This window comes from Saimiri boliviensis, chromosome 7 (genome assembly GCF_048565385.1).
Source record: "Saimiri boliviensis isolate mSaiBol1 chromosome 7, mSaiBol1.pri, whole genome shotgun sequence".
Lineage (NCBI taxonomy): Eukaryota > Metazoa > Chordata > Mammalia > Primates > Cebidae > Saimiri > Saimiri boliviensis.
Window position 1 is genome coordinate 96,875,430 of NC_133455.1, and position 24,512 is coordinate 96,899,941.

Genomic DNA, 24,512 nt, shown 5'->3' on the forward strand with positions numbered 1-24,512 from the left:
ATTTTATCTATGTAAAATCAATGTATTTACCCCAAAGTCACAGGATGAGTATGTGCTGGGTCAGGGCCTAGATTGTTGATTTTTCATCTAGTCATCATCTTTTACTAGACATACCACCAACATGGTGGATTTCTGTTAAAACTAGAGAAAGATCTTGTAATTTTGTCTATTTTTGTTTTTAGTTTTGCTCCTAGTGCCTAGCTCAGTTCCTGGTTTGGGTATGTGATAAATATCTGATGGATATTTGGTAAATAATTCAATAAGTCAAGAGTAGCTTCCAGTCTGGTTAAATATGAAGAGGTTTTATTCTCATCAGTGAGATAAAATAACAGGTCATATGGAAGGGAACGTTATGGAAGGATTGGCGCTGTCAGGAGGTAGTAGACTCTTTTCTGCTCCACTCAAGTAGTGGAGTTTTGCTGGAAACATGTACCCATACACACACAGACACACCACTCTACAGATGCATGTCTCTTCAGATCCAAGGTTTCCATCTTCATCTGGTTCCTTAGGGGTATTCTTGCTATATTAGGATCTTCAGACTTAGAGCCTTCTGCTGATACTGGATTTCCCTTTATGCTCACACACACCTGTTCTCTGAGTCTTCCCCCTATTAGAAAATGTTACCATCACTGACCCAGTTCACTAAGGTAAAAATACTATTGTTATCTTTTATGGCTGTCTCTTTCTTTGTACCTTCCATATCTAAACAAGTCCTGTTAATGCTGCTTCTAATACACATCCTGCCCCTATCCACTATTCTTGGTCTCCTTTATCGCAATTTTAGCATAAGCCACTCATAAATTATCTTAACTTCTGAAATCACCCCAAAATTGGTCTTCTTACTTCTATTATGCACCCCTTACCATATATTTTCTACAGAGTGTAAAAGGGATTTTAAATGCATATGAATTCTATGCTATTTCTCCCCTGTTAAAAATTATAGCTTCTTGCATTTAAAAAAATCTTCACTCTTTCTCCCCTAATTCATAACATTTTGCTTACTCCTACATATCTGGCCTTACCTTATAATATTCCCTGGCTCATCACCCATTAGCCAGCTATATTCAACTCCTAGCTCTGCTTTTCTAGTAAGCATAGGTCCATCAGCCTTATGATGTTTGTACTGGCTGTTACCTCTGCCTGGTATGCCATGTTTCCTAGAGCTTTACTAGCAGGCTGCTTCTTGTTATCAGACTTCAAAATAAAGACATTCTCAGAGAAGCCTTTGCTAATCAGGCAATCTAAAATAGAACATCCCATTTTCTCAGTATCAACTCATTTTATGCCAATGCTCTGAAGCTTTTCTTATTTGTGAATTTGGTTATTGGTTGGTTCGTTATTTTATTTATGTCTACCTCTTTCTTTCTTCCCACTAGAATGCCCTATAGGGCATTCCCTTAGAACAGCTACTTAATCTCTCTGTGCTTTAGTGTCTATTCCATAAAAGAAAAAAGTAATATTACAAATCTCAAATCTCAAATAGAATTATTCTAATGGTAAAATGAAGTGATACTTATAAGTTGCTGACAACTTCTTTGACACACAACAGATACTGGATAAATGATTTTTATGAAAATAAACAAATAGAAGTTACACTAGAGCTGGCACAGTGAAAATCACCACGGTCCCAGGTACTCAGGAAGATTGAACCCAGGAGTTTGTGATCAGCCTGGACAACGGAGTGAGACTTTACACACACACACACACACACACACACACACACACACACACATATATATATATATATAAAGAAGTTACAGTGTAGCAAAAAGAAAAGTATGAAGAAATAATATGGTGATTATGGAGATGAAGATGTATAAAAGCTATACTAGAGAAATAAAGCAGCATGAGCCTTGAAGGTTAACCAAGGATCAAAACAGCTTATTAACATCATTCTACTTGTATTATTTGTTTGTGACAGGGGCAACTAGATCATCAACTCGAGAGACAGAGACATCTGGACCATCAGCTACAGTAATAGGGAATTATGGACAATCATCTGAAATAACAGGGACAAGTAAATCATCATCCAAAGTTTCAGGGACAATGAAGCCATCAGATACAACATCAGGAGCAACTGGAACATCAGTTGCAGGGAAAAGGACTTCTGAACAATTGTCAGGAGTCACAGGAGCATCTGAACCATCAGTTGGAGTGTCAGGGACAACTGAATCATTAACTGAAATATCAGGGGCAACCAGACCATTAATTTCAGAATTAAGAACAACTGGATCATTATCTGGAGGGTCAAGGACAACTGAACCTTCATCAAGAGAATCAGTGACAACTGGACCATTAGCTGAAGTTTCAGGGACAAGTGGACAATTGGTTATAGAATCAAAAACAACTAGATTATCAGCTACAGAATCAGGGACAACTGGGTCTTTTACTGGAGGATTAGGTACAAGTAGATCATCTGCTAGAGAAACAGGGACAACTGAACCATCAGTTGATGGGTCAAGAACAACTGGACCATCTGTTGTGGGATCAGGGACAACTAGATTATCATCTAGAGTGACAAGAACAACTGAACCATCACCTAGAGTGGCAGAAACAACTACACCATCAGCTGAAGAATCAGGAACAAATGGACCATTTGTTCTAGTGACAGGAACAATTGGACAATCAGGCAAAGGATCAGGGACAACTGGAAAATCTGTCATAGAATCAGGACCATCTGTTGTAGAATCAGGACCAACATCTGCAGGATCTGCACCATCAACTGGAAGATCAGGTACAACAAGACCATCAGTTGGAGGAACTGAGACAACTGTACAATCAGGTGAAGGATCAGGAACAACAATACCATCAGCTAGAGTGACAGATGTAACTGGAACATCAGCTGAAGTATCAGGAAGAATTGAATCATCAGCTACAGGATCAGGTACAAGTAGACCACTAGATGAAATAACAGAGACAACTATACCATCAACAGAAGGATCAGAGGCAACCAGACCATCTGTCATTGGATCAGAAACAACTAGACCATTAGTTATAGGATCACGGACAACTGGAACTTCATCTGGAGGTTCAACTACAACAAGGTCATCAGGTGGAGGCACAGGGACAACTGAACAATCAACTGCAAGGTCAGAAACAACTGGACCACTTTTTGCATTGACAGGAAAATTTGAACAATCAGCTATAGTGACTGGGAAATCTTCAAATTCAGCTGCAGTGAAAATAACATCTGAAAAATCGCCTGGAATGGCAATGACAACAGGAATATTGGTTGAAGGATCAGCTGCAACTGGACAATCTCTTTTAGAATCAGAGACAACTGAATCATCAGCTGGAGTGACAGGAACATCTGGACAATCAGCCAGCATGACTGGGACAACTGGATCATCAACTGGAGAGACAAGAACAACCAGACCATCAACTGAAGGATTAGTCACAACTGTACCATTTGTTATTGGATCAGAAGCAACTAGATCATTAGTTATAGGATCAGTCACAACTGGAACTTTATCTGGAGGTTCAAGTACAACAAGACCATCAGATGGAGAAACAGGGGCAACCAGACAATCAACTGCAAGATCAGAAACAACTGTATCACTTTCTGGATTGATGGGAACATCTGGACAACTGGTTGGAGTGACTGGGATATCTCCAAAATCAGCTGGAGTAACAATGACATATGAAAAATCAGCTGGAGTTGCAGTGACAACAGGACCATTTGTTGAAGGATTCACTACAACTAGATCAACTCGTTTAGAATCAGAGACCGCTAGACTATCAGGTAGAGTGACAGTGACATCTGTACAATCAGCCAGCATGACTGGGACAGTTGAAGCATCAGTTGGGGTGACAGAAACAACTGGACCATCAACTGAAGGATCAGGGGCAACTGAATCATCTATTGTGGGATCAGGAGCAACTAGACCATTAGCTAGTGCATCAGGTACAACTGAATCATCAGCTGGAGTGACAGGGACAAGGCTATCATCAGGAGGATCAGGGACAACTGAGTCATTATCAAGAAAATCAGTAACAACTGGACCATTACATGAAGGATCAGGAACAACTAGACTATCAGCTGGAGTGACAGCAACATTTGGACCATCAGCTAGAAATACTGGGGCATCTGGAGTACCAGCTGTAGTGACAGAAACAATGATGCCATCTTTTGTCAAATCAGGGACAACTGGACCACCTGTTATAGGAAGAAGGACAACTGGAACTTTAGCTGGAGGATCAGGTACAACAAGATTATCAGATGGAGAAACAGAGACAACTGGGCAATCAGCTGTGAACTCAGGGACAACAGAATCATTTGCTGGGTTGACAACATCTGGACAATCAACTGGAATGACTGGGACAACTGCACAATCAGCTGGAGTGGCACTAACAACGGGTTCATTTGTTGAAGGATTAGTGACAACTGGATCATCTACTGTAGGACTAGAGACAGCTAGACCTTCAGTTGTAGGATCAGGAACAACTGGACCTCCTGTTGTAAAATCAGAGACAACCGGACCATCAGTTGGATTGAGAGTGACATCTGGACAATCAGCTAGAATGACTGGGGTAACTGGACCATCAGCTGGAGTGACAGGAACCACAGGACCAGCAAGTAAAGGATTAGGGACCACTAGACCATCTGCTGTAGGTTTAGAGACTACTGAACCATCAGCTGATGGGCTGGGGACAACTGAACCACCTATTGTAGAAGGAAAGACAACTACACCATCAGCTAGAGTGACAGTTACATCTGGAGACTCATATAGAGTGACTGGAGCAACTGAACCATTGGCTGGAGTGACAGGACCCACTAAACCATCTGCGGTAGGATCAGAGACAACTGGATCATCTGTTACAGGAGTAAGGACAACTGCAAAAACCTCATTTGGAGGATTAAGTACAACTACATCATCAGTTGGAAGAACAGGGACCACTGGACAATCACCTGAAATATCAGGGACCACAGGACCATTTACTGGATTGACAGGGATATCTGCACAGTCAGCTGGAGTGGTAGTAACAACAGGACTTTTTGTTGAAGGCTCGTTGACAACTGGAAAATCTCTTGTAGGATCAGTAACAACTGGATTATCAGCTGAAGCTACAGGGACAACTGGACCATCTATTACTGGATCAGGAACAACCAGACCATTAGTTATAGGATCATGGACAGCTGGAACTTCATCTGGAGGACTGGGTACAACTAGTCCATCAGTTGGAGGAACAGAGACAACTGGACAATCAGCTGCAGTATCAGTGACAACAGAGACAGTTTCTGAATTGACAGAAACCTCTGGTCCATCAGCAGAAGTAACAGTGACACCTGGAAAATTACCTGCAGTAACTCAGACAACTGGATCATCAGCTGCAGTATCAGGGACAACTGTACAATCTCTTAGATTATCAGAAACAACTAGAACATCATCTGGAGAAACAGAAACAACTGGATCATTAGTTAAAGAATCAGGGACAACTGAACCATCAGATGTAAGATCAGGAATTACTGTACCAACAGCTGGGGTGACAGGTACAAATGGACCACCATCTGGAGTGAGAGGGACAACTGGAACCTTAGCTAAAGTAACAGGGACAACTGGACTATCAGCTGGAGTAACAGAGACAACTGGATCATCAACAGGGGTGACAGGGACAACTGGATCATCAGCTAGGGTGACAGGAAAAACTAGATTATCAGTTGGAGTCACAGGGAAAACTGGATCATCAGCTGACATGACAATAACTGAATCATCAGTTGGAGTAACAGGGACAACTGGACTGTCAGCTGAAGCAACAGGAACAACTGGACTATCAGCTGGAGTCACAGGGACAACTGGGTCATCTGCAAGATCAGAGACAAGTATACAATCAGCTGGAAAAACAGGAACAACTAGAACATCAGTTGAAGAATCAAGGACAAGTGGACCATCACCTGGACTAACAGGTACAGATGGACTATCAGCTGAAGTGATGGGGCCAACTGGACCATCAGCAGGAGTGAGAGGGACAACTGGACCATCAGTTGAAGTGACAGGGATACCTGGACTGTCAGCTGAAATGACAGGGACAACTGGATCAACAGCTGGGGTGACAGGGACAACTAGACCATCAGCTGGGGTGATAGGGACTACTGGTTTATCAACTGAAGTGATAGGACTATCACAACTATCAACTGGGGTGACAGGAACAATTGGATCACTAGCTGGAGTAACAGGAAAAACTGGACTATCAGCTGGAGTAACAGGGACAAGTGGACTATCAGCTGGAGTGTCAGGGACAACTGGGCTATCAGCTGGAGTGACAGGGACAATTGGATCACCAGCTGAAGTGACAGGGACAAGTGAACTGTCAGCTGAAGTGACAGGGACAAGTGTACTGTCAACTGGAGTGACAGGGACAAGTTTACTATCAGCTGGAGTGACAGGGACAAGTGGACTATCAGATGGAATGACAGGGACAACTGTGCTATCATCTGGGGTGACAGGGACAATTGGATCACCAGCTGAAGCAACAGGGACAACTGGACTGTCAGCTGGAGTGACAGGGACAATTGGACTGTCAGCTGGAGTGACAGGGACAAGTGGACTATCAGCTGGAGTGACAGGGACAAGTGGATTATCAGCTGGAGTGACAGGGACAAGTGGACTATCAGATGGAATGACAGGGACAACTGTGCTATCATCTGAGGTGACAGGGACAATTGGATCACCAGCTGAAGCAACAGGGACAAGTGGACTGTCAGCTGGAGTGACAGGGACAAGTGGACTGTCAGCTGGAGTGACAGGGACAAGTGGATTATCAGCTGGAGTGACAGGGATAAGTGGACTCTCAGCTGGAGTGACAGGGCCAACTGGGCTATCAGCTGGGATTACAGAGACAATTGGATCACCAGCTGAAGCAACGGGGACAACTAGACTATCAGCTGGAGTGACAGGGAAAAGTGGATTCTCAGCTGAAGTGATAGGGACAACTGGGCTCTCAGTTGGGGTGACAGGGACAAGTGGATTATCAGCTGGAGTGACAGGGGCAACTGGGCTATCAGCTGGGGTGACAGGGACAATTGGGTCACCAGCTGAAGCAACAGGGACAGCTGACCTATCAGCTGGAGTGACAGGGACAACTGGACTATCAGCTGGAGTGACAGGGACAAGTGGACTGTCAGCTGAAGTGACAGGGACAAATATACTTTCAGCTGGAGTGACAGGGACAAGTGGACTGTCAGCTGGGGTGACACAGACAATTGAATCATCAGCTGGGGTGACAGGGACAATTGGTTCACCAGCTGAAGCAACAGGGACAACTAGACTATCAGCTGGAGTGACAGGGACAAGTGGACTGTCAGCTGAAGTGACAGGGGCAAATATACTTTCAGCTGGAGTGACAGGGACAAATATACTTTCAGCTGGAGTGACAGGGACAAGTGGACTATCAGCTGGGGTGACATGGACAATTGAATCATCAGCTGGGGTGACAGGGACAATTGGTTCACCAGCTGAAGTGACAGGGACGACTGGCCTATCAGCTGGGGGTATAGAGACTACTGGCCTATCAGCTGAAAGGACAGGGACAAGTGGACTGTCAGCTGGAGTGACAGGGACAACCAGACTGTCATCTGGAATGACAGGGACAAGTGGGTTATCAGCTGGAGTGACAGGGACAGCTGGGCCAGCAGCTGGGGTGACAGAGACAATTGGATCACGAGCTGAAGCAACAGGGACAAGTGGCCTATCAGCTGGAGTAACAGGGACGAGTGAACTATTGGCAGGAGTGACAGGGACAAGTGGACTACCATCTGGGTTGCCAGGGACAATTGGATCATTGGCTGGTGTGACAGTGACAAGTGGGTTCTCAGCTGGGGTAACAGGAACAATTGGATCACCAACTGGAGTGACAGGGACAAGTGGACTGTCAGCTGGAGTGACAGGGACAAGTGGACTGTCATCTGGGGTGACAGGGACAATTGGATCACTAGCTGAAGCAACAGGGACACCTGGACTGTCAGTTAGAGTGACAGGGACAAGTGGACTATCAGCTGGAGTGACAGGGACAAGTGGATTATCAGCTGGAGTGACAGGAACAACTGGGCTATCAGCTGGGGTGACAGGGACAAGTGGACCACCATCTGAAACCACAGAGACAAGTGGACTACCATCTGGGGTGACAGGGACAATTGCCTCATCAGCTGAGGTGACAGTGACAAGTGGGCTCTCAGCTGGGCTAACAGGAACAATTGGATCACCAGCTGGAGTGACAGGGACAAGTGAACTATCAGCTGGAGTAACAGGGACAAGTGGACTGTCAGCTGGAGTGACAGGGACAAGTGGACTATCAGCTGGGGTGGCATGGACAACTGGGTCAGCTGGTGTGACAGGGACAATTGGTTCACCAGCTGAAGTGACAGGGACAACTGGCCTGTCAGCTGGAGTGACAGGGGCAAGTGGACTGTCAGCTGAAGTGACAGGGACAACTGGACTATCAGCTGGAGTGACAGGGACAACTGGATTATCTGGAGTGACAGGGACAAGTGGATTATCAGCTAGAGTGACAGGGGTAACTGGATCCTCATCTGGGGTGACAGGGACAATTGGATCACTAGCTGAAGCAATAGGGACAACTGAACTATCAGCTGGAGTTACAGGGACAAGTGGACTAGGAGTGACAGAAACAACTGTGCTATCAGCTGGGGTGACAGGGACAATTGGCTCTCCAGCTGAAGCAACAGGGACAACTGTACTATCAGCTGGAGTGACAGGAACAAGTGGACTCTCAGCTGGAATGACAGGGACAACTGGGCTATCAGCTGGGGTGACAGGGACAATTGGATCATCAGCTGAACCAACAGGGACAAGTGGACTATCAGCTGGAGTAACAGGGGCAAGTGGACTATCAGCTCAGGTGACAGGAACAATTAGATTACCAACTGGAGTGACAGGGACAAGTAGACTATCACCTGGGGTGACAGGGACAAATAGACTATCGTCTGGGGTGATAGGAACAAGTAGACCATCAGCTGTAGGGACAGGGATAACTGCACCATCAGCAGGAGTGACAGGGACATTTGGATCACCAGCTGAAACAAGAGGGACAGTTGGACTATCAGCTGGAGTAACAGGGACAAGTGAACTATTGTCTAGAGTAACAGGGACAAGTGGACTATTAGCTAGGGTGACAGGGACAACTGGGCTACCAACTGGGGTAACAGGAACAGTTAGATCACCCACTGGAGTGACAGGGACAAGTGGACTATCAGCTGGGGTGACAGGGACAAGTGGACTATCAGCTGGAGTGACAGGGACAACTGGACTATCATCTGAGGTGACAGGGACAATTGGATCACCAGCTGAAGCAACAGGGACAACTGAGCTATCAGCTGGAGTGACAGGGACAAGTGGACTATTAACTGGAGTGACAGGGATAAGTGGACTCTCAGCTGGAGTGACAGGGACAACTGGACTATCTGGAGTGACAGGGACAATTGGATCACCAGCTGAAGCAACAGGGACAACTGGACTATCAGCTGGAGTGACAGGGACAAGTGGACTATTAACTGGAGTGACAGGGACAAGTGGACTATCAGCTGGAGTGACAGGGACAAGTGGACTCTCAGCTGGAATGACAGGGACAACTGGGCTATCAGCTGGAGTGACAGGGACAATTGGATCACCAGCTGAAGCAACAGGGACAACTGGACTATCAGCTGGAGTGACAGGGACAAGTAGACTATTAACTGGAGTGACAGGGACAAGTGGACTATCAGCTGGAGTGACAGGGACAAGTGGACTATCAGCTGGAGTGACAGGGACAAGTGGACTATCAGCTGGGGTAACAGTGATAAGTGGACTATCATCTGGAGTGACAGGGACAATTGGATCACCAGCTGAAGCAACAGGGACAACTGGACTATCAGCTGGTGTGACAGGGACAATTGGATCACCAGCTGAAGCAACAGGGACAAGTGGACTCTCAGCTGGAGTGACAGGGACAAGTGGTCTATTACCTGGAGTGACAGGGGCAAGTAGACTATCAGCTGGAGTGACAGGGACAATTGAATCACCAGCTGAAGTGACAGTGACAAGTGGACTGTCAGCTGGAGTGACAGGGACAAGTGGATTATCAGCTGGAGTGACAGGGATAACTGGATCATCAGCTGGGGTGACAGAGACAATTGGATCACCAGCTGAAGCCACAGGGACAACTGGACTATCAGCTGGAGTGACAGGGACAAGTGGACTAGGAGTGACAGGAACAACTGGGCTATCAGCTGGGGTGACAGGGACAGTTGCATCACCAGCTGTAGCAACAGGGACAACTAGACTGTCAGCTGGGGTGACAGGGACAAGCAGACTATCAGCTGGAATGACAGGGACAAGTGGACTATTAGCTGGAGTGACAGGGACAAGTGGACTGTCAGCTGGAGTGACAGGGACAAGCAGACCATCAGCTGGAGTGACAGAGACAAGTGGACTGTCAGCTGGAGTGACGAGGACAATTGGATTGCCAGCTGAAGCAACAAGGACAACTGGACTGACAGGGACAAGTGGACTATCAGCTGGGGTGACAGGGAAAATTGGATCACCAGCTGGAGTGACAGGGACTAGTAGACTCTCAGCTGGGGTGACAGAGTCAATTGGATCACCAGCTGAAGTGACAGGGACAACTGGACTGACAGGGACAAGTAGACTATCAGCTGGAGTGACAGGGACAATTGGATCACCAGCTGGGATGACAGGGACAAGTAGACCAGCTGGGGGGACAGGGATAACTGGACTATCAGCTGGGGTGACAGGGACAACTGGATCATCAGCTTGGGTAACAGGCACAACTGGATCATCAGGTGGAGTGGCAGAGACAACTGGACTGTCAGATGAAGCAGCAGCAACAACTAGACTATCAGCTGGAGTGACAGGGACAACTGGACCATCAGCTGGAGCAACAGGGACGACTGAACTATCAGTTGGGGTGACAGGGACAGTTGGATCACCAGCTGAAGCAACAGGGACAACTGGACTATCAGCTGGAGTGACAGGGACAACTGGGTCATCTGTAAGATCAGGGACAAGTATACCATCAGCTGTAAAAACAGGAACAACCAGAACATCAGTTGAAGAATCACAGACAACTGGACCATCAGCTGAAATAACAGGTACAAATGGACCATCAGCTGAAGTGATGGGGACAACTGGACCATCAGCTGGAGCAACAGGGACCACTGAACTATCAGCTGGGGTGATGGGGACAAATGGACTAGCAGCAGGGGTGACAGGGACTACTGGATCATCAGCTGGGGTGACAGGGACAATTGGATCATCAGTTGGAGTGACATGGACATCTGAGCTACAAGCTGGGGTGACAGGGAAAATTGGATCACTTGCTGGGGTGACAGGGACACCTGGACTGTCAGCTTCAGTAACAGGGACAAGTGGACTATCAGCTAGGGTGGCAGGTACAATTGAATCAGCTGCAGTGACAGGGACAACTGGACTGTCAGCTGGAGTGACAGGAACAACTGGATTATCAGCTAGAGTGACAGGGACACCTGGACTGTCAGCTGAAGTGACAGGGAAAATTAGACTCTCAGTTGGAGTGACAGGGACCACTGGACCATCAACTGAAGTGACAGGGACAATTGGACTATCAGGTGGGGTGACAGGTACAACTGGACCACCAGCTAAAGTGACAGGGACAACTGAGCTATCAGCTGGGGTGAGAGGGACAATTGGATCATCATTTGGGGTGACAGGGACAACTGGATCATCTGGAAGATCTGGGACAAGCATTTCAGCTGAAAAAACAGCAACAACCAGAACATCTGTTGAAGAATCAAGGGAAACTAGACCATCAGCTGGAATAACAGGTACAGATGGACTATCAGCTGGACTGACAGGGACAACTGGATTATCAGCTGTAAGATCAGTTACATCTGGACCATCAGCTGGCACAACCACTGGAACAGGAACTACCGGAGAGCTAGGAACTAAAGTTACAACCCATGAAGGCAAGTCTAGTTAGCTAAAGATAGATCATTTAATGTGAACAATATGATTTTTAAATCTGTGTAAATTTATCACAATTAAATATGTTATTAAGAATTCAAACTGGTGAACAATAATGGGGGCTTTTCAGAATATTATTGATTCCTTAGACATTTTGAGTTCATGTTTTCATGGGGATTCTGCGGCCACTACAGTTGAGAGCCTAGCAGGCACAGCTCACCTTGGGTGCTCTGGTGTGGTCCAACATAAGTGTGACTGAACCCCAATTTGATCCTAAGATGAGTTGATTATGATTTAACCAAGGACCTAAATTCCTAAATTCAGGAGAAATGTTTAAGAGATAACCTAGATTTATTAGTGTCTAAATTCAAAATTTACATAAGGGGCAGTAAGTTCACTATATTTACTAAGATGTACCATGTAAAGCTGATAATCAATTATTGCTTTAACCAGGAAAAACTGAAGAAGCACGTTATCTTATCTCTTTCTTTTCTTCTTTCTCTCTTTCTTTCTTCTTTCAATTTCTCTTTCTTTCTTTTTCTTTCTTTTCTTCTTTCTTTCTCTTCCATTCTTTCTCTTGATCTCTCCCTTTCTTCCTTCCTTTCTCTCTCTCTCTCTCTCTCTCTCTCTCTCTATCTATCTCTATCTCTCTCTCTCTCTCTCTTCCTCTCTCTTCCTTCCTTTCTTCCTTCTTTCCTTTTCTTTCTTTCCTCTTTCTCACCCTGTTGCCGAGGCTGGAATACAGGAACATGATCTTGGCTCACTGCAGCCTTGACCTCCTAGACTCAGGTGATCCTGCCACCTCAGCCTCCCAGGTAGCTGGGACTACAGGCTTTTTTTTTATATATATAGAGAGATGGGGTTTCACAATGTTACCCAGTCTGGTCTTAAACTGCTGTACTCAAGTGATCTGCCAGCCTTGGGCTCCCAAAGTGCTGGAATTATAGGTGTGAGCCACCTCACCCAACCATCCAGCATGTTCTTACTTCATTCATTTCTTTTCTTTCTCAGAGACCACAAATGCTATAGGGACTCCTGGAGCAGGACTGTCAGGAGGTGAGTGCTATCATTCCAAGACTTTGGGTTCTGTTGATTTATTGTTTGAGATTGCAGCTAAAAACAGAATACGAAGGTTGAGGACACATTTTACACAAGGCCAAGTCAAATTGTGAATCCCTGTGGAACTGCCATGTTTGTGCCCCTCCAACAAGTGTGCCTGAGTTCTGGCTCCCAGAATTAGTTCTCTGAAGACAGGAATGAGACCATCGCTGCTTTAAAGTTCACACAATTTGTTTTCACAGGCACCACTGTCATTTCTTCTGAAGTCAGTACCAGTTCAGAAGTTTCCAACACAGATAAAATTCCATAAAGAAAATATAAGCTGGCTCTTACCCCATATGGGTTTTGTGCATGTGTGTGCATGGGTGTGCTTTAAGGATGACATAAAATAAAGTCATAAAATGACCTAAATTAAAGTATCACAGAGATATTTAGAAAGAACTTTATCTTTCATTTTCCTCCTCCATAGTCCGCCCTGGTACACCAGGGAGACATAACAGGAAGTGAAACAGGCAGGCATAAAATGAGCCTCAATCCCTCTGTCAGCAGTCTAGCATGCAGCTGTGTTCACTTGTAAGTTACCTGGGAAGAAATGGGCCGAGGAGATGAAATGAGAGAAGGAAACTTGTAATTTAGCATTTGCACCATTTATAACATTAAGTCCTCAGAAAGGCCCTTTTAGTTGCTTCTGTGATGAATTTGCTAAATTTGCTTTTCTTGTTTCAGGTATCACTGGAGTAAATTCAGAGACGTCTGTTGAAACAGGAATTTCCAACACAGGTAAAATGGAAAGAAAACCATCTCTATTGACATGCAGATGAAATGATGTTATTTTTGCAGAGTTTTTCTCATGAATAACACAAAATGTCTCTTCCCACTAACCCAACGCCCCAGAATTCACAATTCCATATCATGTCTCAGAGGCCACAATTTCCACGGAACATGTTGGCACCACTGAAGCTTCATTCAAAATAGGCGAGAAGGAGCAACTCATGTCTTTGTTGCCATCACTGATTATGACACTCATAGCGAGACTAGAGAGAGAAAGTTTCTGGAAAGCAATTTGTATTTACTTTCCTAATACTATATTTTTGGCCAACAAATTCTTTATCAGTGTAGAATTTTTTCCTGAAAAGCTACTAATTATAGAATGCTGTGAAATTACAAACCATTATAAGCTTTTAAAAGGTAGGGGAGGTGATAAAACTAGCTGAGAAACACAGAGGAGCTTCAAGAACCCAGGAACCACACCTTCCCTCTGTCAATGCTTCCTTTTCACAAGTGAAGGGCAAACTATTTTCACAATGTCTGGAGTTCTCAGCACACTCATGACTTTGTCAGTAACCACCCCACAGCAGGCAACGCTCTTGCATCTGACAGCCAAGACACAGAGAGGAAAACAGGTGAGCATGGGAGAAACCCACATTGTCCTCCTGCCTGAGAATACCAGGAAGGTTATCACAGTGACATGTTGAGAACATGGTCACTTTGGTTGCTTTGGTAATAAAATGGTTAATCAGAAAATGCATAGGGCTTATCACCAAGGAAGAGCTAGGGAAAGTGCTAGTTAGATGTAAGTTAGGTTTAGATTCTTTCTAGAGGCAGGTCTATAGGAAAGAAAGATTAATCACCATGGTGATCCTAGTGCGCTTGGTATTTCAGTCACGACTGGGGTGGCTCCCAGCACAACCCTTGCCCCTGGCAGTTCCAGTACAGGTGAGTCTGCAGGTTGGCAGGGAACTCTTCAGAGGTCTTCCTATAATTTGATGTCTTCTTTGATGCTTTTAAGAGTAATATCTTACTCATTTCATAGGGATTGAATATTTTTCAAATATGTCCCTTCTGTTTTCTGCCTCTCAGAGGCCACAACTTCCATAGGAGGAAGCGTGTTAACAAGAGGTGGAATAGTGACAGGTGAGCATTGCTGGGTCATTGCACTCACTTGCTAACAATATCCAATAAAACCTGTGGCTTGAAAAGGATCCATACTCTCATTTCTCCCATATTAACATTGTTAGGAAAGTTCCTACCATTTTTCACAAACTAAATACAGAATCTCAAATTCTATTCTTATTTCTTGTGCTTGAACAGACTCTTCTCATGGCCCCCAAGGTAATCATGCAGTCATTTGACTGACAGTTACATAGCAGATCTACAGAGTTAACTTGTATCTCCCTATTGCTGAAATGTTAAGAAAAGCAAACCGGTGGTTGAGGGGTAAATAAACCATGGGAAGAATATTATCTGAGAACTGTAAAGATTAGCTTTTGCCATTTCAAGGCCAGTTTAATGAAATAATAAATAAGTATACAGACTGTGTCCATTTATTTGCTTGATACTCTTTGCCCACTTCATGGTAATGAGATACTGACCCATGACTGCCCCATCCCTTTCTTAATAGCTACCACTGGGGCATTCTCTGGAAAGACTCTGGAACCTTGGAATGACAATACAGGCAAGTCCAAAAGCACACAGGAATGCTACACCATGGCTGCTCAGGTGACAGGCTCCTGGTAACCCTGTACTCCCCATACTGCAGACTTCATCTTTGTTTTCTTTTCTCTCAGAGGCCACAAGTTCCACAAGAGGGGTCCGGGCCACTGAATCAGAAGGTCCAGGAGGTAAGCTTCATCAATCCAAGGCTTCAGAGTTCCCATCGCTGTCATTTTGTACTCAGGGTAACACATATATTAGAAACAGGGCCATGGAAAGTGAGTTACTTCTTGTCTGGAAGCACAACATGTATTCTGACCATCCTGAGTAGTCCTGCTAAGGAACTTCAGAAACGGGGTCATCTAAGTCAGGCATTGCTCCATGGCCTGTGTGACAGTGTTAGTTCTCTGGACACCTGACTGAGGCCTACTGACCTGCAGCAGTTTTCCTGAAACCATGATTCTCCCCACTCTGCTCATAATTCTGCAAAGTACTATCACCTGCTGCCATCTCTGGAATATGTTTATTAGACTTCTTGTTTATTTTCTATTTCTTCTCTCACAAACACAAATTTCACAAGGCAGAAACTTCATCTGTTCTTTTCACTGAGAGGATGATGTCAGACACAGAGGAAAGGCTTACAAAATATGAGATGAATGACAGGCATATTCTTATGTAGAGTGTCACTGTTTACTTCATGGTTTCACCTGGTGTCAGCAGCAGTTTATCAGGTCTGAAGGCAGTTGGGGTAGGCTTCTTAAAACACCAGGGAAATGTAAAAACGTCTGACATGAGTGTATTCTTAAAACCTTATTGTCACACTATCACCAGTTACACAAATAAGAATGTTGGAAAATCAAAACGTTTCCTTCTTTTCTCCTCTGGAGTGGCAGGGAGCCACTGGAACTGGCAGGGAATCACTGTAGGTGAAATCAGTAAAGTGAAATGAAGCATCCTTCTGTGCTTTTTTTGTATGTTACAGTGGAGGGAATAGTCAGTATGTGAACATTAAACAACAAGCTGGCAAAAAAATGATTGATGGTGTGTATTTTTTTCTAAAACAGAAGTTGTCAAGAAAAGTCTTCCAGTGGTTCAGGACCACAGTGCTGATTCCAGTACTGCTCGCTCTATTAGCTCTTCACGTTCTTGTTTTAGGTACTTCTGGTAAATTCTTTCAGACAACCATTTCATCTGGAGGTTCCCACACAGGTAGTTCAGTGAGAAGGAAATATTCCTTTTGTGTGCATGATACCTCTGTAGAGCTGCAATCATAAAATAGTGCCTCAACATTTTTTACTCATATCCCCAATTCCCTAGATCTCATGATTTTCCTCTTTCTTTCCTCAGAAGCCACAACTCTAACAGGAGGCAGGGGCACTACTGACAGTAAATTCAGAACAGGTGAGGAAGAGCAACCCATAATTTGGGAGTTACTGTGAATCATGATCATGACTCTCATTAGAATGACTTGCTTAGGACTAGGCTTTCCTACAAAATATTAAATAAGGATTTACAGACAATTTATTAAAGGCCAGATATATTTTTTAACTTAGTATTTCCCTTCAAATCTCCTAAAATCCTCTTTTCTAATAGATTGACTCTTCTAGATGATGTGTAAATGGGATATAATTGTTTTGAGGGATTTCCCTATAACATTACATATAAATATTTCCAGTGCTATAGAAGTTAAAAATAGTTTTGATCCCAGGAAGTAGAGATATTATAAATGAACTTTAAAAACACATCTGCATAGATGTTTCCTTGCCCCCAAAGCAAGAGAAATAATTAGTATTAGATCAATGGGGCAAAATCACAGATAGGAGTAATTAGTTTTGGTGTTTTGTAGCAGTGAGATACCTATGGTAAACAGTGTTATGGTGTATGTTCAAATGTCCTTGACAAGGAGATTCTGAATATTCTGCCCACAAAGAAATGATAAGTGTTTGAGATCATGGATAAGGTAAATATCATGACTTCCTTATTATACAGTATATACGTATATCAAAACCTCCCATACAACCCAGAAATATGTACAATTATTACATGAAATTTAAAAAGAAAAGCAAAAATGGATTAAATGGTAATGAAATAAATAAATTTTTGTCTTCTACCTCTGGCAGTGAAACAGTTAAGTATGGGAGAAACCCACCTGTCTCGCTCTGTTGGTCAGGTGTAATCCCCAGGTTTGGCCCCTTTGATTGCTTTGGTAGTTTATTAATTAATGGAAAAACACATCAGAGGGGCAGCCAGAGAAAGTGGCCTTTGACATCTTAAAGATGTAAGAAGATTATTTCTGGAGCCAGGCCTTCAGGAGACCAACTAGAGTCACTGTGGTGATGTCAGTTTCTCTTGTGTTTCAGCCACCACTAGGGTAGCTCCTGGCACAACTGTTGCCCCTGGCAGTTCCAAGACAGGTAAGTCAACAGGTTGAAATGAAATCTTCCACGTGGCCTCCCATAATTTAGATGTCTCCTTTGTATTCTTTACTTATTTATTGAGATGGACTCTCACTCTGTTGCCCAGGCTGGAGTGCAGTGGCACGATCTCAGCTCACTGTAACCTCTGCCTCCCGGGTTCAAGTGATTCTCCTGCTTCAGCTTCTTGAGTAGCTGGGATTACAGGTGCCTATCACTATACCCAGCTAATTTTTTCTATTTTTAGGAGAGATGGGGTTTCACCATGTTGACCAGGCTAGTCTCAAACTCCTGACCTTGTGATTTGCCTGCCTTGGCCTCCCAAAGTGCTGGGATTATAGGCATGAGTCCTTGTGCCTGGCCTACTTTGTATTAATTTTCTGCACGAGTAGCACCATATCTTCTCCACAATTCTTAAATATTCTCTGGTAACTCTTACATCTTTGTCTCCCTTAGAAGCCACCACTTTCCTGGGAGTAAGTGAAACAGCAAGTGTTGGAAGAGCCACGGGTGAGTGATGCTAGGCTAAGACCTGTAATTCCTAATGACAACTTCAAATAGTCTTCTGAAAATATCTACCTGATTTATATATACTATATTGAGAAAATTCAGAGGAAAAGGCTAGACAGTCTCCTTATTTCCTGAGCTTACAACGGCCTTCACTAAACCATTGTGACGTCAAACCAATGACAGATAAATAAGTAATATGGGAGAAAATTCTTCTCTTCCCCCCAAAGAGAAGGACATAATAGTTAAGAACTGTCTCAGTAATACTGCTGTGGAAAGAAATGTTGTATGGGACAAATATGAACTACTACTAGCACTGTGAGTCTGAGGGTAATAGTTTGCTTTTAAGGGGGAACTGGAGATTCCTATAGAAACCAAGTGGAAAAAGAGTTCAGCTAGTGACACCATCTCTTTCTTATTGTGGGTATTACTATTGTAGTCTCTGGAAAAACACTGAAACCTGGAAGTTACAAGACAGGCAAGTCTGAAAATACACGTAAAATCTGGACATGGGCACTTTGGTTGACATACTCTGCCCACAGCACAGTGTGTACTCTCTCAAAAACTAGTCTTTATTCCTTCCTTTCTTTTCTCTCTCTCTCAGGGGCCACAACTTCCATAGTAGGGAGTGTCACCAGCCAAGCAGAACATCCAGGAGGTGAGCTTTTTACTCCAAGGCCTTGGGAGGCTTTTATCCAATCCTAGTTCTCTGCAGTGAAGACATTGATATGAAGGTGGGCCAAGGAATGGGACCCTCATTTCATCTGGGAACACCACATGCCAGGATCACAAACCTGGGTGTGCCTAGGAATTCCTTGGCCTCACCTGACTCATCCCTCTGGTTTTTTAGGTGCCTAGGCTGGCAGAGCTAGTTGTTATGTAGCAGGGATGAGGGAAAGCTGCTGGATACCCCCAGCCAATCAGGGTTCCTGATCCTTTTATACAACTTGCCTTTTTCCCAAAGCACTGACTCACATCCTTCACACTGACTTGTTTATTACATTTATTGTTCATTGCTGGGCTCCAGCTGCTAGACTGTAAGGTGCCTTAGGAGAGAGATCTTTGAACATTTTGCTCACTGATACATCCCAAGGCCCTAAAACAATATTACACAGAAGAGATGCTTAATAAATATTAGTGGAATGATGAAATAATTATTTTGAAGCTCTTCATTCTATTTACTTTATTAGGTACAACTATAGTTTCACCTGAAGTCAGAATTCCAAGCCAGGTAGAATAGATTAAATAAAGTCATCACATGGGAATATTAGAGTTAGGGAGTTCTTTTTTAAACATGTGAATATCAAAATATTGAAGGAAATTCAAGATGAAGGAAATCTTCATCTTGAATGCCTGATAAAGTTTTAGAGCTAAGTCATAGAATATCAAAATATTCACATGTTTAAAAAAGAGTAATTGATGAGGAATATTTATAAAGATGAAAGGTAGTCTGCTTTTTTCTTCTTAACACATCACATCAGGGAACTCATTTGGAAGTTAAACAGGTGACGGGGAGATAAGTTCTCCTTTCACATTCACTGTGATCTATGGAAAGGGAATCCCAGAAGCAACAGTGTTCAACTGAGGGCCAAAGAAATAAAGTGGTAATCACTCACGGTTCATTTCCTTCCAAAACAGATGTCCTCAGGAAAGGTCTCTAGAGGTTCAGGATCTTATCACTTGTTTTAGCATTCTTTGCTCTATTAGCACTTTTACTCTTCTCATTTTAGGTACTTCTGGTGAATTCCCAGGAACAACCCGTACATATGGAGATACCCACACAGGTAGTTCAATAAGAAGGAAATCTTCATCTTGAATGCCTGATAAAGTTTTAGAGCTGCAATCATAGAATAGCTTTTTCTCAGGATCTTCAATCCCTTAGACCTCTTGATTTTCTTTTTCCCACAGAGGCTACAACTCTGAAAGGAGGCAGGGGCAGTATTGGAACTGAATCCAGAGCAGGTGAGGAGCAGCCCATGATTTGGGAGTTAATGTGAATCCTGATGTTCATTATTATGACTTGTTTAGAAGTGAACTTTCCTACAGAACATTGTGTATTTTTTTTTTATTATACTTTAAGTTCTGGAGTACTTGGGCAGATCTTGCAGGATTGTTACACAGGTATACACATGCCATGGTGGTTTGCTTCCTTCAACCCCCCATCACCTACTTTAGGTATTTCTCCTAATGTTAACCTTCCCCAACCTCCCCACCTCCTGCTATTGCTCCCCTAGCCCCTCACCTCCCAACAGACCTCAGTGTGTGATGTTCCCCTCCCAGTGTCCATGTGTTTTCATTGTTCAACACCCATTTATGAGTAAGAACATGTGGTGTTTGGTTTTCTGTTCTTTTGTCAGTTTGCTAAGAATGATGGTTTCCAGATTCATCCATGCCCCTGCAAAGGACATGAACTCATCCTTTTTTTATGGCTGCATAGTATTCCATGGTGTATGTGTGCCACATTTTCCTTATCCTTTATGGGCATTTGGGGTGGTTCCAAATCTTTACTATTGTAAACAGTGCCACAATGATCATATATGTGCATGTGTCTTTATAATAGTATAATTTATAATCCTTTGGGTATTTACACAGTAATGGGATTGCTGGATCAAATGGTATTTCTATTTCTAGATCCTTGAGGAATCACCATTGTCTTCCACAATGGTTGAACTAGTTTACACTCCCACCAACAATGTAAAAACATTCCTATTTCTCCATATCCTCTCCAGCATCTGTTGTCTCCAGATTTTTTAATGATCACCATTCTAAATGGCATGAGATGGTATCTCAACACCATAAAAACCCTAGAAGAAAACAGGCAATACCATTAAGGGCATAGGCATAGGCAAGGACTTAATGACTAAAACACCAAAAGCAATGGTAACAGAAGCCAACATAGACAAATGGGATCTAATTAAACTTAAGAGCTTCTGCACAGCAAAAGAAACAATCGTTAGAGTGAACTGGCAACCAACAGAATGGGAAAAAAGTTTTGCAAGCTACCCACGTGACAAAGGGCTAGTACCCAGAATCTACAAAGAACTAAAACAAATTTACAAGAAAAAAACAAAGAACCCCCTCAAAAAGTGGGCAAAGGATATGAACAGGTACTTTTCAAAAGACATTTATGCAGCCAACAAACCTATGAAAAAGTGCTCATCATCACTGGTCATTAGAGAAATGCAAATCAAAACCACTTTGTGCATTTTTTTTTAAAGGACAGTGAGTCTAAGGTCAAAGAAATTTTTTTTAGATTTAATTTTTTTTAAATTACCAGTAGTGTCTTTTGAATTTCCCTCTTGAATTTGTCTTGATAAATTTCTCCTGTAAGTTTACAAACGTTGCCAGAGTTTTAGAATGAGCTTAAAACAATTTTGTTCTTGGGAGGTAGAGACAAGGTAAATTAACCTTGAAATCATTCCTAGTAAAGGTTTCTATGGCCCTAAAACAATACAAATAATTTTTAGTTTTTTAATGTCTAAAGCACCCATTAAACTTATTTTTTTAAAGTAAAATAAATGAATCTGGGAGAAAACCACCAATCTTCCTCTAATTGAATTCCAAGAATATTGCTACATGTTGAGAAATTGATTAATCTTTCTATTTGGTCATAAAATTGTTAATGAGAAAATACATGTGGCTGATCATCAGGAAAGAACCAGAAAAAGAGTTATTTGGATATAATGATGATACATTTAGATTCTTTCTAGAGCCAGATTTTTGGGAGAAAACATAAGCACTGTAAGGACCACAGTACTCTTGATGTTTCTTCTACCACTGGGATAGCTCCTGGCACAATTCTTTCCCCTGGAAGTTCTAATACAAGTGAGTGTATAGATTGTCAGGGAACTCTTCAGGGATCTTTACATAATTAGACATCTCATTTGGTACAATTCTATCCATGAGTAATATCATATCTGTTTCATGGCCCTTCAATATTTTCCAAATATGTCCTTTCTGTTTTTCTCTCTTTCAGAGACCACAGCATACACTGGAGGAAGTGGGACCACAAGAGGAGGATTAGCCACAGGTGAGCATTGCATTCACCTGCCATTAATATCCCCAAAGAATAACAGACTGAAATATATCCATGCTAATCATTTATCCAATACTGAGGAATATTAGATATAATCTTACCATTATTCATTGACTAAGCTTTCAGATTCTCAAAGTTTTTTCTTATTTCAAACCATGGAAATAAGAACAAAACTTGGAGCTCTGAGCTTGGAACAGACTGTCCTCATAACCCCCAAGGCAATCTTGCAGCTGTTCCACTGACACTAATTTAGATGGTCTAGAGAGTAGCTTCTATCTCCCCAGTCTTGAACTCTAGAAGAAAGAAAACCCAATAAGTAAAAAATTACTTGGTAAATATACTGACACATGTGTATTGTATGAAGAATATGCAGATCACTATTAGGCATAAAAACTCAGTTTATGGCCAGCCATGGTGGCTCATGCCTGTAATAGCAGAACTTTGGGAGGCCGAGATGGGAGGAGCACTTAAGTCAAGATGGAGACCAGCCTGGGCAATATGGCAAAACACCATCTCTACAAATAATAATAATAGTACAGAAAATTAGCTGGGTGTGGTGGCATGCACTTGTAGTCCCAGCTACTCAGGAGGCTAAGGCTGGAGGATGGCGTGAGCCCAGGAGGTGGAGGTTGCAGTGAGCTAAAATTGCACCACTATGCTCCAGCCTGGGTAAGAGTGAGACTCTGTCTCAAAAAAAAAAAAAAAAAAAAAAAATCCCAGTTTACTGGAATAATAAATAAGTACAAAGACTGTGTCTACTTAATTGCTTTATACTGTTTTCTCACTTTATGGTAATGAGATATTGAACTGTGACTACTCATCTCTTTCTTAATAGTTACCATTGGGGCATTCTCGGGAAAGACTCTGGAACCTGGCAGTGACAACACAGGCAAGTCCAAAAGCACACAGGGAATGCTGCACTTTGGCTGCTCAGGTGACAGTTTCCTAGGGTTACATAACCCTGTGCTTCCCAAACCGCAGACTTCATCCTTGTTTTCTTTCTCTCAGAGGCCACAAGTTCCACAGGAGGGGTCAGCAACACAGGGTTGGAAGCTCCAAGAGGTAAGTTTCACCACTCCCAGGTTTTCGAGTTCTTCTGATTGCCCTGTTGTGCTGAGGTGAATACATACATGAGAAAGGGGACCAAGGAAAAGGAGTTACTTCTTGTCTGGAGGCACAGCATATATTCTGACCATCCTGATTAGTTATGCTATGGAATTTCAGAAACTGGGTCATCTAAGTCAGGCATTGCTCCATGGCCCGTGTGACAGTGTTACTTCTTTGGATACCTGGCTGAGGTCCACTGACCTGCAACAGCCTTCCTGGAACGCTGATTCTCCCCACTCAGCTCTTTATGATTCTGCGAAGTACTATCACCTGCTGCCATCTTTCAAACGCATTTATTATACTTGTTTATTTCCTGTGCTCCCTCTCCCACAAATGTAAATCACATGAGGCAGAGACTTCGTGTCTTCTTCTGACTGACAGAAGACTGTCAGGCACAGTGGAAATGCTTCCAGAATATGAGATGAGTGTCAGGCATATTCTTATGTAGAATGTCACTCTGGTTACTTCAATGGCTACCTACATAATTTTCCTTGGAGTCAGCAGCAGTTCATAGGATCCCATGCCAGCTGGCATAGGCTACATACAAACACAACAGGAAGCTATAAACATCTCCTATGTGTTTATTCTTAAAAACATGATAATCACAATATCACCTGTTTCACAAAAGTGAACACTTAGAATGTTCAAGACTTTTTCTTACTCAGGGAGCCAAGTCATTAAATGTAAAATCTGTAAAGTGAGATTGAACTTCCTTCTTTTTAAGTAGGCTGTGATGGAAGAAATAGTAGCAAAACAATAGTCTATACATTGCAAGGAAAAGCATTCATGGTTCATTTCCTTCAGAAACACAGATTCTGAGGAAAGGTCTTTCAATGTTTGAAGACAGCTTTGCTGTTTCCAGTGTTGTTTGTACTATTAGCTCCTTTACCTTCTCATTGTAGGTACTACTGGTGAATTCCCAGGGATAACACTTACATCTGGAGGTTCCCATACAGGTAGTTGAATGGGAAGGAAATCCTCATCTTGAAAGTATGATGA

At 43.1% G+C, this 24,512-nt stretch overlaps 1 protein-coding gene across 1 annotated transcript in view; it reads left to right on the forward strand.

Moving 5' to 3' along the window:
* The window catches only part of MUC19 (mucin 19, oligomeric), a 160,852-nt gene that overhangs the window by 81,716 nt on the left and 54,624 nt on the right, over positions 1-24,512 (forward strand). Inside the window, exons 54-72 of the mRNA XM_074403475.1 lie at positions 1,925-11,959; positions 12,969-13,013; positions 13,743-13,796; positions 14,679-14,732; positions 14,877-14,930; positions 15,418-15,471; positions 15,584-15,779; positions 16,167-16,312; positions 16,401-16,658; positions 16,797-16,850; positions 17,810-17,863; positions 18,320-18,373; positions 18,975-19,028; positions 20,101-20,154; positions 20,279-20,332; positions 22,347-22,400; positions 23,242-23,295; positions 23,415-23,468; positions 24,416-24,469. Coding sequence (XP_074259576.1) covers positions 1,925-11,959; positions 12,969-13,013; positions 13,743-13,796; positions 14,679-14,732; positions 14,877-14,930; positions 15,418-15,471; positions 15,584-15,779; positions 16,167-16,312; positions 16,401-16,658; positions 16,797-16,850; positions 17,810-17,863; positions 18,320-18,373; positions 18,975-19,028; positions 20,101-20,154; positions 20,279-20,332; positions 22,347-22,400; positions 23,242-23,295; positions 23,415-23,468; positions 24,416-24,469 — 11,436 coding nt within the window. The remainder of the gene's footprint in view (positions 1-1,924; positions 11,960-12,968; positions 13,014-13,742; positions 13,797-14,678; positions 14,733-14,876; positions 14,931-15,417; positions 15,472-15,583; positions 15,780-16,166; positions 16,313-16,400; positions 16,659-16,796; positions 16,851-17,809; positions 17,864-18,319; positions 18,374-18,974; positions 19,029-20,100; positions 20,155-20,278; positions 20,333-22,346; positions 22,401-23,241; positions 23,296-23,414; positions 23,469-24,415; positions 24,470-24,512) is intronic.